At 34.7% G+C, this 14,171-nt stretch overlaps 1 protein-coding gene across 3 annotated transcripts in view; it reads right to left on the bottom strand.

Moving 5' to 3' along the window:
* Micu3 (mitochondrial calcium uptake family member 3) overlaps nt 1-13,967 on the bottom strand; it is an 88,314-nt gene extending 74,347 nt beyond the window's left edge. For 2 of the 3 annotated variants that reach the window (XM_063234599.1, XM_063234600.1), the window contains exon 1: nt 13,529-13,967. In XM_063234599.1, coding sequence (XP_063090669.1) covers nt 13,529-13,915 — 387 coding nt within the window. In that variant the 5' untranslated portion in view covers nt 13,916-13,967. The remainder of the gene's footprint in view (nt 1-13,528) is intronic. The other variant, XM_063234601.1, reaches the window with a different exon arrangement.
* Nucleotides 13,968-14,171: the final 204 nt, after the last annotated feature.

Here is a 14,171-nt window from a genome sequence, read left to right as displayed (position 1 = left end):
CAAGAGATCTCTATTTAGCTCTCACCATCTCCAAGCCTCTCTTCTTTTTAAAAATTGATTGCTTCGTTTCGACTGTGTTTTGGGAGTGCCTTATATATTCTGGATAGTACCTCATGTCAGATGTGCAGTGACAAGTATTTCTTCTATTCTGTAGGTTGTCTCTTCACACTGATGATTATTTCCTCAGTTGTGAAGAGTTTTTTTTTTTGTTGCTTTTGTTTTTCAATGATGTAATCTCACTTGTCTATTTTTTGTCATGCTTTCAGAGTCTTGTCTAACAAATCCTTACTAATCCCACTGTTTGGAAGTACATTCTTCTACTAGTTTTATAGTTTCATATATATTTACATTTAAATATTTAACTCATTTTGAGTTGATTTTTATAACTGCGAGATAAATATCTATTTATATTCTGTGTGTGAATATTCTATTTTCCTGGAACCATTGACTGAAAAGACTCTTTGTTTCAATATCTGTCCCTAGCACCTCTGTTGAAAATCAGCTGTAGATGTGTGGGCTGACTTCTAGGCTTTTTATTCCATTCCACTGGTCTAAGTATTTGTTTTAAAAGTAGTTTCTTGCTCTTTTAAATGCTATAACATTTTAGTATGTAGTAAAACGTGGGATTCTAACTTGTTCTGTGACTATCCTACAAATGAGCAAATATTTGTAACACATTTTAATTTGATAAATGAGTGATGTCTTTCAGTGTTAGTACATGATACTAAATATCACATGCTCACAAGTGAACCAATGGTTCTTCTCTCTCACTGTGGGATTGTGAGAAGGAAGAGGTCTGTTCTGTAGAGGAGGAGAAAATGGTAGAGAAATTCCTCACTTCAAAAGAGATTAGGGAGATGTGTAAAATGTGGAACAGTGTAAAATTTTGTAGAAAAGTACCACATGAATAAGGCTGTATTGGTGTGGATGATAGGTTCCTTGTTAAAACTGCATGGAAAGAAAAAGGTTTTATTGAGCTAACAGACAGCAGTGATTCCATTAATGTAACTGAATCATCCTACATAATAACTCTCTTCTCTCTCGTCTACCTTAGGCCAGTCACAAAGGTATTTAAGGATAAGTACAAGTTATTTTATTTTTCCTTATATTCTGTACTATAGCATTAAAATCATTTTATGTGTATACTCTGGGTTGTACAATGAATCACGTGAGTTTTCATTGTTTTTTGAGGAAATTCTCTGATACACAAATGCTTTGGTTTATAAGCATGTTTACAGAATAAATTATGCTCACAAATCAAGGTTTCACTGTATCTTAAAGTGAAGTTTTTAATCAGTTTTGCTCACATTCAGTTGAAAAACAATTCAGTCACTTGGCCATAATTAAGTGCAAAGGATCCTAGAAAAGGGAAAACTAAGCATCTATATCCCAACTGTTATGAAAGAAGAAAAGCAATTCTATAACAGTATGTAGACCCCATTACACTAACTTTAAGGGAGAACAGCAAGGACTCACAGAATATAAAGAGCATGGAAGGAAAAACTTACAAAAAATACATATATATTTAAGGGAGATTTCTAAAACTTCTAAAACAATCCACATTTATAGAATTAAAAGCTTCATGGAAGTTAATTTCTAAGTCACTGTCACCAATTTAGCAGGAAATGCTAAACTATATGTACAGTTAACAGTTCCTTACATTTTATCTCCTATAGTAATAATCATTAGTGTCCTTTAGTTTAACTTATGAAAACTAAATTTAATCAATCTCAGGTAATAAGAGTAAGGTTCCAAAGTTTTGCTGTATAATTATAAAATTTTGTTACACCTACACTGAATTGGGTGACAGTTTGCAATGTTCAAGGTATCCAACAAAAATAGCTACAACTATAAATCTAAAATCTAAGCAACAAAAACAAAATGGAAAATATTTTGAAAATATATCTATATAAAATCAGTGTGGAGAGTTCTCAAAAAACTAGGATTGGAGGTCCCATTCAGTCTAGCTATCCCCGTCTGATGAGTATTTTCCCAGGAAACTGAAAACATGCTACAGCAATATATGTGCACCCATGTTTACAGCAGCACAATTTGTAATAGCTAAATCTTGGAAACAACTCAAATGCCATCATCCAAGGAATGGATAAAAAAGTATTATTTTTATACAATGGAGAACTACTCATCTATAAAAAACAATAAACTTGAGGCTTTTATAGATAAATGAATGCACTTAAGACCATATTCATAGGTGAAATAAATCAAACTCACATGTGTAAATATCATATTGTCTCCCTACTGTAAAAAACTGAAAGAGTAGTAAGATCCAAAATGTACAACAGATATTGAGAAAATGAAAGAGAATGAAAGTGCTCAAAAGGAAAGAACAACTGGGATGGGGAAAGAAGAAGGGAAAAGTTTATATATATATATATATATATATGTGTGTGTGTGTGTGTGTGTACATATATGTGTGTATGTATATATATATATACACACACAAGATAGATAACTATGCTACTAATCTCTGTAAGTTCATCAAGAACAGTTTGTACTTTCATTGATTGTTTGATCATTTTTTCATGACTAAATCTTATAACCTGAACAATTACTTCTAAGATAACGATATGCAATATATTAACTAGTGTTAATTTCCTGTAATTTTTTCAAATTCTGTATCAGTTCATTTTTCTTTGTTTTAAAAATAAAAAGAATAAAATATGAACCAGGAGAAAAAAAGATATCTGTACATATATGTGTTTTAAATTCTAACAAATTTCTTTCATGACTACAGTAAAATTCACATTGAAAATAAAATATCAAACTTCAAAATAATGAAAGTATAGCACACATAATTTTGGCAAATATTAATTTTTAAATGTGCTACAATTACAATTCCATGGCCCTTAAATGGTTATATTGTAAATATATAACTTAAAAATTTTATAGTGCTATTTTTCACTTGCTAGAAAAACTACAGATCTAAAATTTAAAATAAGGTATCACTATGGTACTTTTAACACAGCAAATTTTGTTGAAGAACTGGAACTTTTAACAACAAAAAGGTATATAAACTTCCTTTTGAAAAACTACCCAAGCGCAAACCTGAAAGCTGGCATATGAAGTATCTACAAGGACAAAGCCATACAACAGAAAGATAAAACCATAGAACTCTAAATCTAGAAGAAGATATAAGATTGCCTTTTGACATTATTCCTTGTAGGAAATTACATTTTATACCTTGTAGAAAATTACTTTATGTGAACTGCTTGATATTCTTTACGTTTCCTAAAAGTGCTTAGGAAATCTTGTATCTAGAAAACCCCATCTTTTCTATTTTATTGGAAAAACAGGAGCTACATTCTAGGTCTTTTTTAGAAAAATGGAGAATTTGCGTGGAAATAAAAATTTCAAACACCTTTACTAAATAGCTTAATTTATTCATAAAAATAAGTAATCATTTTAGGTAACTGTAAATCCTCAAAGTCATGCTTTCAGAATCAAGATGAGAAGATTAAGAACTTGTAGAAGTAATAAAACTTTAACTTTAACTTCATTTTTCTGAAAGAAGTAAAATACTGTGTCAATGTGATTATTTTATTAGAATTTCCACATGCAGACCTTTGCAACTAGTTCTTAGATGTTACTGCTTTAAGTGTAAAACTGTGGCCTTCGGGCAGCAGAGTACATCGTTATCCTTCCTATGAATAACAGAAAGTAAAAGTTCACTGCCAAGACACAGTTTCATGTTACTTCAGGTCAGTGATTTGGAAATTTATGCTGTGGTAAGATCTGGCTTTCCTACGGAGGCAAGATTAAATGCCAGATAAAGGATTCACTACTAGACGATTAGAGAAACTGATCCTACAATCTGATAACATCATAAAGAGGTAACTTGAAACAATTACCAAACACTGTATTAATGCTTTGCCTTTTAGAAACCAAGAAACAGAGAAGTGAGAACGAAGAATGGGAGGAAAAATAAGAATCATTTGTACTAGCCAAAATTATTTATATTATCCTTATTTGTTTATATTACATCAAATTAATACTAAATTTTGAAAAGAGAAATTTTTAAGACATTAAATTCTTGGATGGGGTGAGAATGATTAAAGTATATTATGTACATGTATGAATTACCAAAATGAAACCCATTAATCTGTATAACTAGTATGTATGTACTAATAAAAAAAGATAGGAGACAAAAAAGTACTCAATTCTATATAAGAAATTGAACACTCGGCATATTTTAATGAAATAAAATGTAAACAATCTTTTAAGTTTATATTTAAGATTCTCCTGGGACATACATGAGATTGTATTCAACTACCTACAAGTTTTTCATGGAAGCATTACATTTGGTTTTCTTACATAGCTTCAGGCTTACGTAAAGGAGTATAAGATAAAAGAAGTAACGTTTTCTTAACTTGTTGGGTGGTTGAAAGGTTAAACATTTCCCAGTATTGGAAAAACCCTAAAGTATCTTAGGTAAAATGTTTTGATGTTTAGCAAGTATGTCTGTGTGAAATATACACAGCTGAAGACAAGCCAACAGTATATTGCTGGTACGGATCAAACAAACAAACGCACACCACTAAAGCAACTGACCAAAATGACAGTATTACATAACTCCCTCATTTTTACAAAAAGCAACTAACTGGGCTAAAGATATAGCTCAGTAGTAGACACAAAGCCTTTAGTTTGATTCTTAGCAGCCCCAAAGAACTCTGATTCTCATATTGGTTTTTTTTTTTCCTTGTAGTATTGGGAATTGAACCCATGACTTTTGCACTAACCTAGATCTAATTTTTATTCTGAAACAGGGCTTTGCTAAATTGTTAAACTGCCCAGGTTGTGCTTAAACTTACTTCAGCTTTCAGAGTGTTGGGATTAATAGATGTGCATCACTGTGCTTGGCATCTTTTTTTGTGTTGTTTTTGTTCTTTAATATAAGTCAAAAGCCATATAAATATTCTTTACAAGAGTCACAGTTAACAGGATGTTTAAAAATACATAAAATTAAAGATCAAAAATCAATAAATGGGAGCATGAAAAAAATTCACCAATGTATTATACACATGAACTATCTTAAATACTAATATTTGAACAATGCTTAGAGAAACATAATGAGAATATAACTATTTCACAATCATGGCTGAGCCTTCAGTGGATGTCTATATATAAGACAAAGGTCCTGAGTAACAGAACAAACAAGTTGCTTGTGAACTTTAATAATAAAAAAATATTGATTGGAGTGGTGACAGCAGACATCCTTGTCTTTTTCCTGACTTTAGAGTAAAAGCTGTCAGTCTTTGACCATTTAGTATGATTTTGGTTGTTGGACTATCAAAGATGGCTTTTATCAGATTCAGATATTGACCATCTATTTCAATTTTTCGTAGGGTTTTCATTATGAATGGTTGTCAAATGCTTTTTCTGTATCTACTGAGATGATTGTGTGATTTTTGTTTTTGGCTCTGCTGATGTGGTGTATATTTATTGGTTTGTATATGCTAAAGCATCCCTGGGATGAATTCTACTTGGTCACAGTGTATAATCTTCTTTATGATTTGCTATATTCTGTTTGCCAGTATTTTACTGAATTTGCATCTATGTCCATTAGGTCTGTAATTCTTTTTCTTCATTAGATCCTCCTCTGGTTTTGGTATCAGGGCAGTATTTGCTTCCAGGAATCACTCTAGGAGTAGTGATTCCCTTTCAATTACATTAAAGTCTGAGTAGTAGTGGCATTAAATTGTCTCTAAATTTCCTGTAGAATTCAGTAGCGCACTCATCAGGAGTTAAACATTTCTTTGGTGGTAAGTTTTTAATTACATTTTGTTGACTATATTTGTATATTTAGAATTTTTATATCTTTTTGACTCAGCTTTGGTAATTCATATGTATCTAAAAGTTCATCCATAGATTTCCCTTGTAACATTGTTTTCATTGCATTATATAAATTTTTGTATGCTGTTATGATATTAATTGTAGATACTATTTAATTTCTTTAATTTCATCTGTGACCCACTGGTTGTCAAAAAGATGTCATTTAATTTCCATGTGTTTATCTAGTTTTTGTGGTTTCCTTTGCCATTGATTTTCAATTTCTTTAACTGGAATCTGCTAATATATCTAGGATAATTTTAATTCCTTTGCATTTATTTAAGCCAGTATGTGGTCCATTTTGGAGAATATTTCATGTGCATAAGAATGTGTATTCTGATGTTATAGGGTAGAACATTCTGTAGACATCTTCTAAGTCTATTTGTTCACAGGCTTGATTCAGTTTTTCTTTGTTGATTTTTTTGTCTATTTGACATGTATCTGCAGAGTATTAAGGTTCCCCACGACAATTATGTTAGTGTTTAGGTGATATTTCATGTCTGTTAATAATTTTTAGATATTTGGGTACACTGGTATTTGTGTGTAAATTTTTATGATTGTTATCTTTTCCTCTTGGTCTTTTCTCTCAACAAGTATGTAGGAAATAAAGGAATAAAGATAGGAAAGAAAGAAATTAGATTATCATTTGCAAATGACATGATACTCAGCATACAGGATCCTAAGAACCCCAACAAAAGATTTTTAGATTTAATAATCAAATTCAGTCTTATAGCTGAATACAAAGGCAACATTCAAAAATCAATAACATTCCTGTACACAAACAACAAATTCACTGAGTAATTAGGGAAAGCATATCTTTCATTAACATCCAAAAAGTGAAACACTGGAATCAATCTAACAAAGAAAGTAAATGATCTTTACATTGGAAACCACAGTACTCTAAAAAAGGAGACATAAAAAGATATTAGAAAATGGAAAGATATCCCCTAATCTTGGGACAAACCAACATAACGAAAATGGCCATACTCCCCAAACTGATATACAGATTTAATGCAATCCCAATCAAAGTACCAATAGCATAATTATAGAATTAGAGAAAAAAAATCCTAAAATTCATTTGGTATCAGAAAAGATCCAGAACAGCAAAAACAATTCTGGGTAACAAAGGCAAGGCAGGAGGCATCACAATCCATGAGTTTTCAATTATACTACAAAGCTACTATGATAAAAACAGTATAGTGCTGGTGGAAAAAAAAAACAGCCCCAAGAGTAGATTGGACAGATCAGAAGATGCAAAATCAACTCCAAATACATTCAGCTATCTTATCTTCAAGAAAGGGCCAAACATCTTCACTCAATGAAAAATAGTTTTTTAATAAATGGTACTGGAAAAACTGACTTTCCATGTACTGAAAACTAAAACTAGACCCATGTATCTCACCTTGCACTAAACAAAAAATCAAAATGGGTCAAAGATCTAAACATTAAAACAGAAACACTAAATCTGTTGGAGGGGAGAACAGATAAAACTCTTCAAGACATAGATGTATACCAAGACTTTATGAACAAGACCCTGATCATGTAGGAAATACTATCAAGAATAAATAATTGGGATCTCATTTAATTAACAAGCTTTTGCACAGCAAGGGAAATCACCAACAGAGTAAAGAAACAACCCACAGAATGGGAAAAAATTTTTTCCAATTGTTACTCAAAGGTCTAACATCTGGAATACATAAAGAACTCAAAAAAATTACACCCCCTAAACTGAAAGATCCAATCCAAAAATGGACACTTGAAATGAAAAGACACTCCTCAGATAATGAAGTAGAATTGGAAAATAATGAAAAAATGTTCAACGTCACTGTTCACTGGAAAGATGAAATTAAAAGAACAGGACTTCATCTCACTCCAGGAAAAATGGCCAAGATCAAGAAGTCAACTGCAAATGTGTATAGATGAGATGATTTTGTAAAGCAATATATTTGTAAAAACTATCAGAATTAGAAAAATTACAAGTGATTTCTGCATTTTGAATCCATTCATTCATTCAATACAAATTTATTAAAATAGTATAAGATATGGCTTATTGCTATAATGTGGGTGATGAATAAAATCTCCCTCAAAGAAGCTTAAAAAGTTGTTAAAGACAGTGAGTATGTAAAATGATGCCCATGTTAATGTGCTTGACTAAGTCTTTTTACAGTACATATGTGTAACAAAATATAATGTCCTATTCCATTAAATATAAGAAAATTTAGGGTTAATAGAATCACTTTAATGACTTCAAATGTCCCCATTAGTATTTTGGTAGAAAATCACACTAATTTCCCAAAAACTGTTAGAAATAATCCATATATTCAATTTCTAAGAAGGCAGCTACATTTTACTTAATAGTCCAGCCCATATAAGCAGAATTACATGTGATAATCAATAAGGAAGTCATACTAAATCCAAATACACTTGAATTTCTATGCAAAATACAATCCAATGTTTATATATTTTTAAAAGTAGAGATTACACAGACTAAGAAGAAAAACTGTTATCCACCTTCATTCAAACTAACTGCTGCACATTATTTGAAAATTTCCAAGTCTTAGCAGGAAATTACAATGAAATTTTTTCAAAGTTTAATTTCAAGATTATAAGTTTCAAGTCCTAATTCTCAATGCAAGTCTAAAAAAGAAAGACTGGTACAAAATGTTTTATAAGCATTCATCAAAACCCAGAAAAAATGTATAATTCCTTTCCACAATTCTAGGTTTGATATAACACAAAATAAAAATTTTTCACAAATTCAACCAAATTTTACTCTGTGGTTTATTCAGGGGGAAAATGTACACTCAAATTGTTACATGTGAATCTATTACGTGGTCAGGCTATTGGAAGGATGCAGGTAGAATGGGTGGGCTTATTTGTCACAGCATGATTTAGGAGACCAAGAGTAAATCACCTGGTTTATTTCACTATATAATAAAGTAATTCTATACAGAATTAACTCATTTTCAATTTCATATCTGTGTGATTCCCTCTATTAAAAAATGAAGATTTTTTGATATTTATACAGCTGAAAACCTTAATAATCTGGAGAAAAAAATCCTCCATAACCTTGCATCTCAAGTTATAATGCCTTGAAAATAGGTTGAAAAAAACTATAAAATGAAATTCTAAATTGTATGATTATTGGCAACTGTTATAGGAATATACAACTGTTATAGGAATATATTGTTCTAATTTTTTTACACTCTGGAGTAAAACTAAGTTGCTTGAAACTGTTTTAGAATTTAAAAAACATAAATTACTTGTTGTATAATGTCTGTAAATGTCAGATTATTAAAGTGTGTTAAACAATCCATTATTTTATTCTGAGATTGAAAAAAGGACAGGCCTAGAGCAAAAAATTATTCACTAATAAAAACAGTGCTTCAAGACTAAAGCCTTAAAGTTCTAAGAAGAACCTTGGCAGTATCTTTTTATAATATTAATTCATCTCAAAGCCATGGTTTATTAAGAAGGTCTGGCAAACCAAACTTGCACAATTAAAATAAACACAATGTCACATGATTTGTTTACCCAAAGACTAGTAATTTTGACCTTGAGTGAAATCTTCCTAATTCTAATGCTATAAATATTTTAGTTGAACAAACTATTAAACTATTAATTATGTGACTTTGCTTTGTAAAGTGTATGCCCCACACAAATATTTAACTGGCCTGATTTAATTCAACAAATAATTGTGTCTATCAGAGCTCAGCTTCAATTCCAGAAAACAAAGATATGAAGGTGACCAAGACCAACACAGTGTTGCTCCTTTAATAACTAAGACAAGCACACAATACAAAGAAATAACAGATATTTAACCAAAAAACCATCTCATTATATATAAGCATAGGATGAGCTAAGGGTATTTAATAAATAGAATCAGTGAAGGCCTTCTGTTGAAAGTTTAGAAGCAATGTCTTTAAAACAATGCTATGGTAATACAACTGTGATTCTATAGGCTACTGCTGTTCATTCCCATCAATTAATGTATTCCTGTAACAAAGGTAAGTTAATATTTATGTCAGGCTTATGCTCTGAATAATATGATGCTTTTTAAAAAAAGCTACAGAAATCAAAAGTTCTTAGCTATCATCTGAAACATGAAAAGGATCATTCAGAAGATGTGATAGAAAAGTATGAAGGTTGTTTTTAAAAAATGTATTACAGTAAAAGACATATTCCCATTAGTCTCCCTCAAAATACTCCCCCTCCCTTTAAACACACTTATCCCGTCATTGTGCCACTCTCTGAAGCTGTTCTGGAAATCTCTTTTAAGTGTGTTCAGTTGTACTGCTGTGGCTCTCTCAATGTCCTTCGATTCAGAAAGTTTCCCTTTTATGGTCATTTTGTGTTTGTGGAAGAGCCAGAAGTTGCACAGTATCAGATCCCATGAATAAGGTGAATGAGGACACATGGCAACATTTATTTCTTTTTGAAGGACACTCATGAAAGAGGACTTCCAGAACTGCTTCAGAAAGTGGCAAGAACAATGGGATGTGTTCACAGCCAGGGGGATTGTATTAAAGGAGATTAATGGTAACGTATCCTTCAATTAATAAATATTTTTATTAAACACTCATCATACGTGGTCATAACCCCTTGTATACTACAGAAAAATAAATGCTATAAAGCAGCAGCAAAGGTTTAAAATAATATTTTTGAAATGTGGAAGATTAAGCCTGTCTCTTTCAACTGTTTCTTCCCCAAACACACCAAAGTCACAGTAAAGGATTTAAAGAAAGATATAAATACACAGGAATAGGAAAGAGAAAAGGAGACTAAAACAATTAAGATAATTTGCCACATTTTTGTAAAAGTGAAGATGGAAGAGTATTAACTGACTTAAATGTGCAAAGTTATGATGTGGGCACTGAGACAAATGAAATAAGCTATAAAACTCAAGAAAACGATATGGTTTTGGAAACAAAGAGACCTACAGAGACAGTGTACATGGTGATATTGCGAACAGATGATTTGAAAATAACAAGGATACCATAAGATATTCCTCCAACGCACATGCCCTTACACATATGTAGTATGTGACTGCATCCCAGTTATTGCTTCTCTCACCCCTCTTATTCTTTGGAAAAGCTCAGTAATATAAAAAAAAGTGCTAGAAAATTCTGACATCTGGATGTTGTTCTAATGAAAAGTCTGAAACACCAGATGAAAAGCCATATTCACTCTGGCACATGGCACACACCTGTAATCCCAGCACTCAAGAGAATGAGGACAATCTCAAGTTTAAGGCCAGCAGGGCTACATACTGAGTTCAAGGATGACCCGGACTACACAAAGAAAGCATGTCTAGCAAAAGGAAAGATAGGAGAGAAGAAGAGAAAGGGAGAGCCAAAGAAAAGCCATATTCATTTACAGAGACTTTTTGGGTGGTTTTGGGTGGTTACTCAATAATATTTGAGTAATAATGACAGAGGGAAACTTCCAAAATGAAAGTGAAACCTTAGGAAAATCAAACAGGAAAAAGAACCTAGAAGGTACAAAGCAATCCATGAAAGAGAAAGCAAAATAAAACTATTAATTTGAATCTTATAACAGAGAGAAATTATAACAACCACAAGACAAAACAGAATGTTTATAACATGAAAATCAAGAGAATATGAAATAGTTCTTTAAATTAAAACACTAGGATAGCTGAAATAGTTCAGTAGGCTATTAGAAGATAACCTCAAGTATATCTTTCTAAACACTAAAACTGGAGTACAAAAAAACATTAGCACTGGAATTAAAAGAGTTTTAAATTCAGACTAACAGCAATACCAGAAAAAGAGAAGAGAAAAAAATATCAAAGAAATAGTGCAAGAAAACTTAACACTTTTAGACATGAGTTTCCATATTGAACGGACCCTTAGGTGCTTAGCACAATCAATGAAAAAAAAGGTCTTTATTGTAAAAATTTCAAACATCGAGAATAAAAAGATTATGTAAGCTTTAAGATAGAAAAAATTTACATAAATAAAAGGCAAGTATTCTTCTGTATTACAATGAAAATGTAATACAGAAGAATTGAGAAGGGTAAGGCACAAAACTTTAATATTATACTTAACTTTTACAACCAGGTACAGAAATTTTCATACATTGTACGCAGTAAAAATGTAGCTAGACAATAAATAAACAAATTCATGGTATGTTTATTACATGCCAGGTGTATTGTTCTGCTTTCAATATACTACACTCATTTTAGTTTTCACAATGGTCCATAAGACTACTTCTTCTACAAATGAGGAAACAAGTATTGAGAGTCTATTTGTCAAAAATGACACTAGTAAGTAGTGGAACCAGCATTCTATCTTTAAAAAAAATTCTTATATGTTTGCAGAATATGTTTACATCTTAGGGAGTGGAATCACATACTTCTAATTTTCTGAGTATGTTTTAAAACTGCGTGATACTAGCACTTGGGAGCCTGAGGTAAAAGGATCTTTACAAGTTCGACACCAGCCTGCACTACAAAGTGAGCTCAAGACCAGCCTGAACTGCACAGCAAGACCCTGTCTCAAAAAGACAAAAACAAAACAAAACAAAACAAAAACTGCATGATACTATCTCTCAAATTAAGAAAAACTAATTTAAAAAAGAAAAACAAAATTATTTGGATGTTCCCTACCTTGTTAGCCTGTTCCCAGATCAACTACTGTCAAAAGTTCTGACTTGGTCAATCAGAATACAAGTTTAACAGTATTTCCTAATCCGCAAAATAATGTGTGGGGGGATAGAGAGAGGGTGAAAGTATTCAGTAGTATTTTAAGTAATCATTGTATATAAAGGTTATGTGCCTATGATTTATTGCTGGAAAGTCCATAAAGTAGATTCTCTAATTTAAATGCATCAATAACCTGGACCAGAAATGATGCACTTAGATGGCTACTGTGTGTTCATGCTAAACATAAAGGATATACAATTCCATTGAAGTTAAAAGCAGCATAACTGCTTCTTTAAAAACAATTATCTAAGCTATTTATATTCTTTTAATCTTGCAAGGAAAACTTAGAATGTGACAAAAAGATGCCCTTTGACTCACTCTGGCCTTACTCTCATCCTTACCTCACACATACATAATAACCCTTGAACAGTTCATGGGATGTTCACTCATAGTTTCCTGTACTTAACAGTCCTATCCGTTTTGAGATTTACTATACGTTATTAAAGAATTTTGGTCTTAATAAGTGGATATACTCTTTTTTAAAAAATAGATTTGTCTTTTCCAATCTGGAAGTATCTTTCCTTTTGACTTACAGCTTTAGCATTTCTTGCTTTGGGATTTCCATACATTAGTAACTTCTGCGACATCAGACCACTGCTTCCAAACTACCCGATCACTTGTCCTTGTCCTTGCCCTGGCCCTACTGGAAGTTCCTTTCTGGGGCACAGGCAGCCCACCACTTCCTGCTCTTCTAGCCCTTCGTCTCTGGGCCCCCGCCTTCCGGAGTTGGAAGCTGACAGGAGAGGCCACAGCGACCCTTGAGGTACAGGTGCACCAAGCACAGCACCACCGTCGCCCTCCCCACACCCAGGTGCCAGGCTGTGGGCTGTCCTGCCGAGACGAGGCACCGAGGGCCTCGGCGCTCACGAGGCCTGCACGAGGGTCCACGTCCCGCGCCCGCCCGGTGCCCGGCCTCCCGCGCAGGTGGGCCGCCTACGGCCTCGCCTCGGCCGCTCTTACCGTCTCCTTGGCAGCGGCCACCGGGATGGGCAGCAGCCCCCGGCCGTGCGGCGGGTCCCCGGGCTCTGCGGCCGCGCTCCCGGAGGGGCGGCCGGGCAGCGGCGCGCGGGTGGGCTCGGGCCTGGGGTCGCCGTACAGCTGGTAGCACACGAGGCCGACCAGACCCCCGCCGGCCGCCGCCGCGATGCTCAGCTCCCCCCAGCGCCGCCGCCGCCGCCACCGCGCCGCCTCGGCCACCACCCCTTCCTCGTCCTCGCGGCTGGAGAAGCAGCGGCCGGGCGGGGCGGTCTCTGAAGGCCGCCCCCACGGCCCGAGGAAGGGCTGGTGCGGGCACAGCACGGGCGGCACCCGGGGCGGCGGCCGCAGCAGCCTCCGCAACGCAGCCATAGCGGAGCCGCGGGCAGCGGCGCGGGGGCGGGGGCGCGGGGAGCGGGCGAAAACTCGCGAGAAGTCGGACGGTGCGGGAGCCTCGCCGCAGCCGGGGCGCGACCGCGCGGGCGGGCGGGCGGGCGGACGGGGCGGGCGGGGGCGGCCTGCGGGGACGCGGGGACCCGAACTCCTCCGGCGCGTCCGGGCAGCCCTTGACTCCGCTTCCCCAGCCCGACCGCACGGTCGTAAATAACCACGCTGGCACCGGGCGTGC

Source organism: Cavia porcellus, unplaced genomic scaffold, assembly GCF_034190915.1.
Source record: "Cavia porcellus strain 051 isolate PalLab524CR breed Dunkin Hartley unplaced genomic scaffold, mCavPor4.1 scaffold_24, whole genome shotgun sequence".
In the NCBI taxonomy this organism is placed as follows: domain Eukaryota; kingdom Metazoa; phylum Chordata; class Mammalia; order Rodentia; family Caviidae; genus Cavia; species Cavia porcellus.
This window is presented reverse-complemented; position numbering and strand designations above follow the sequence as displayed.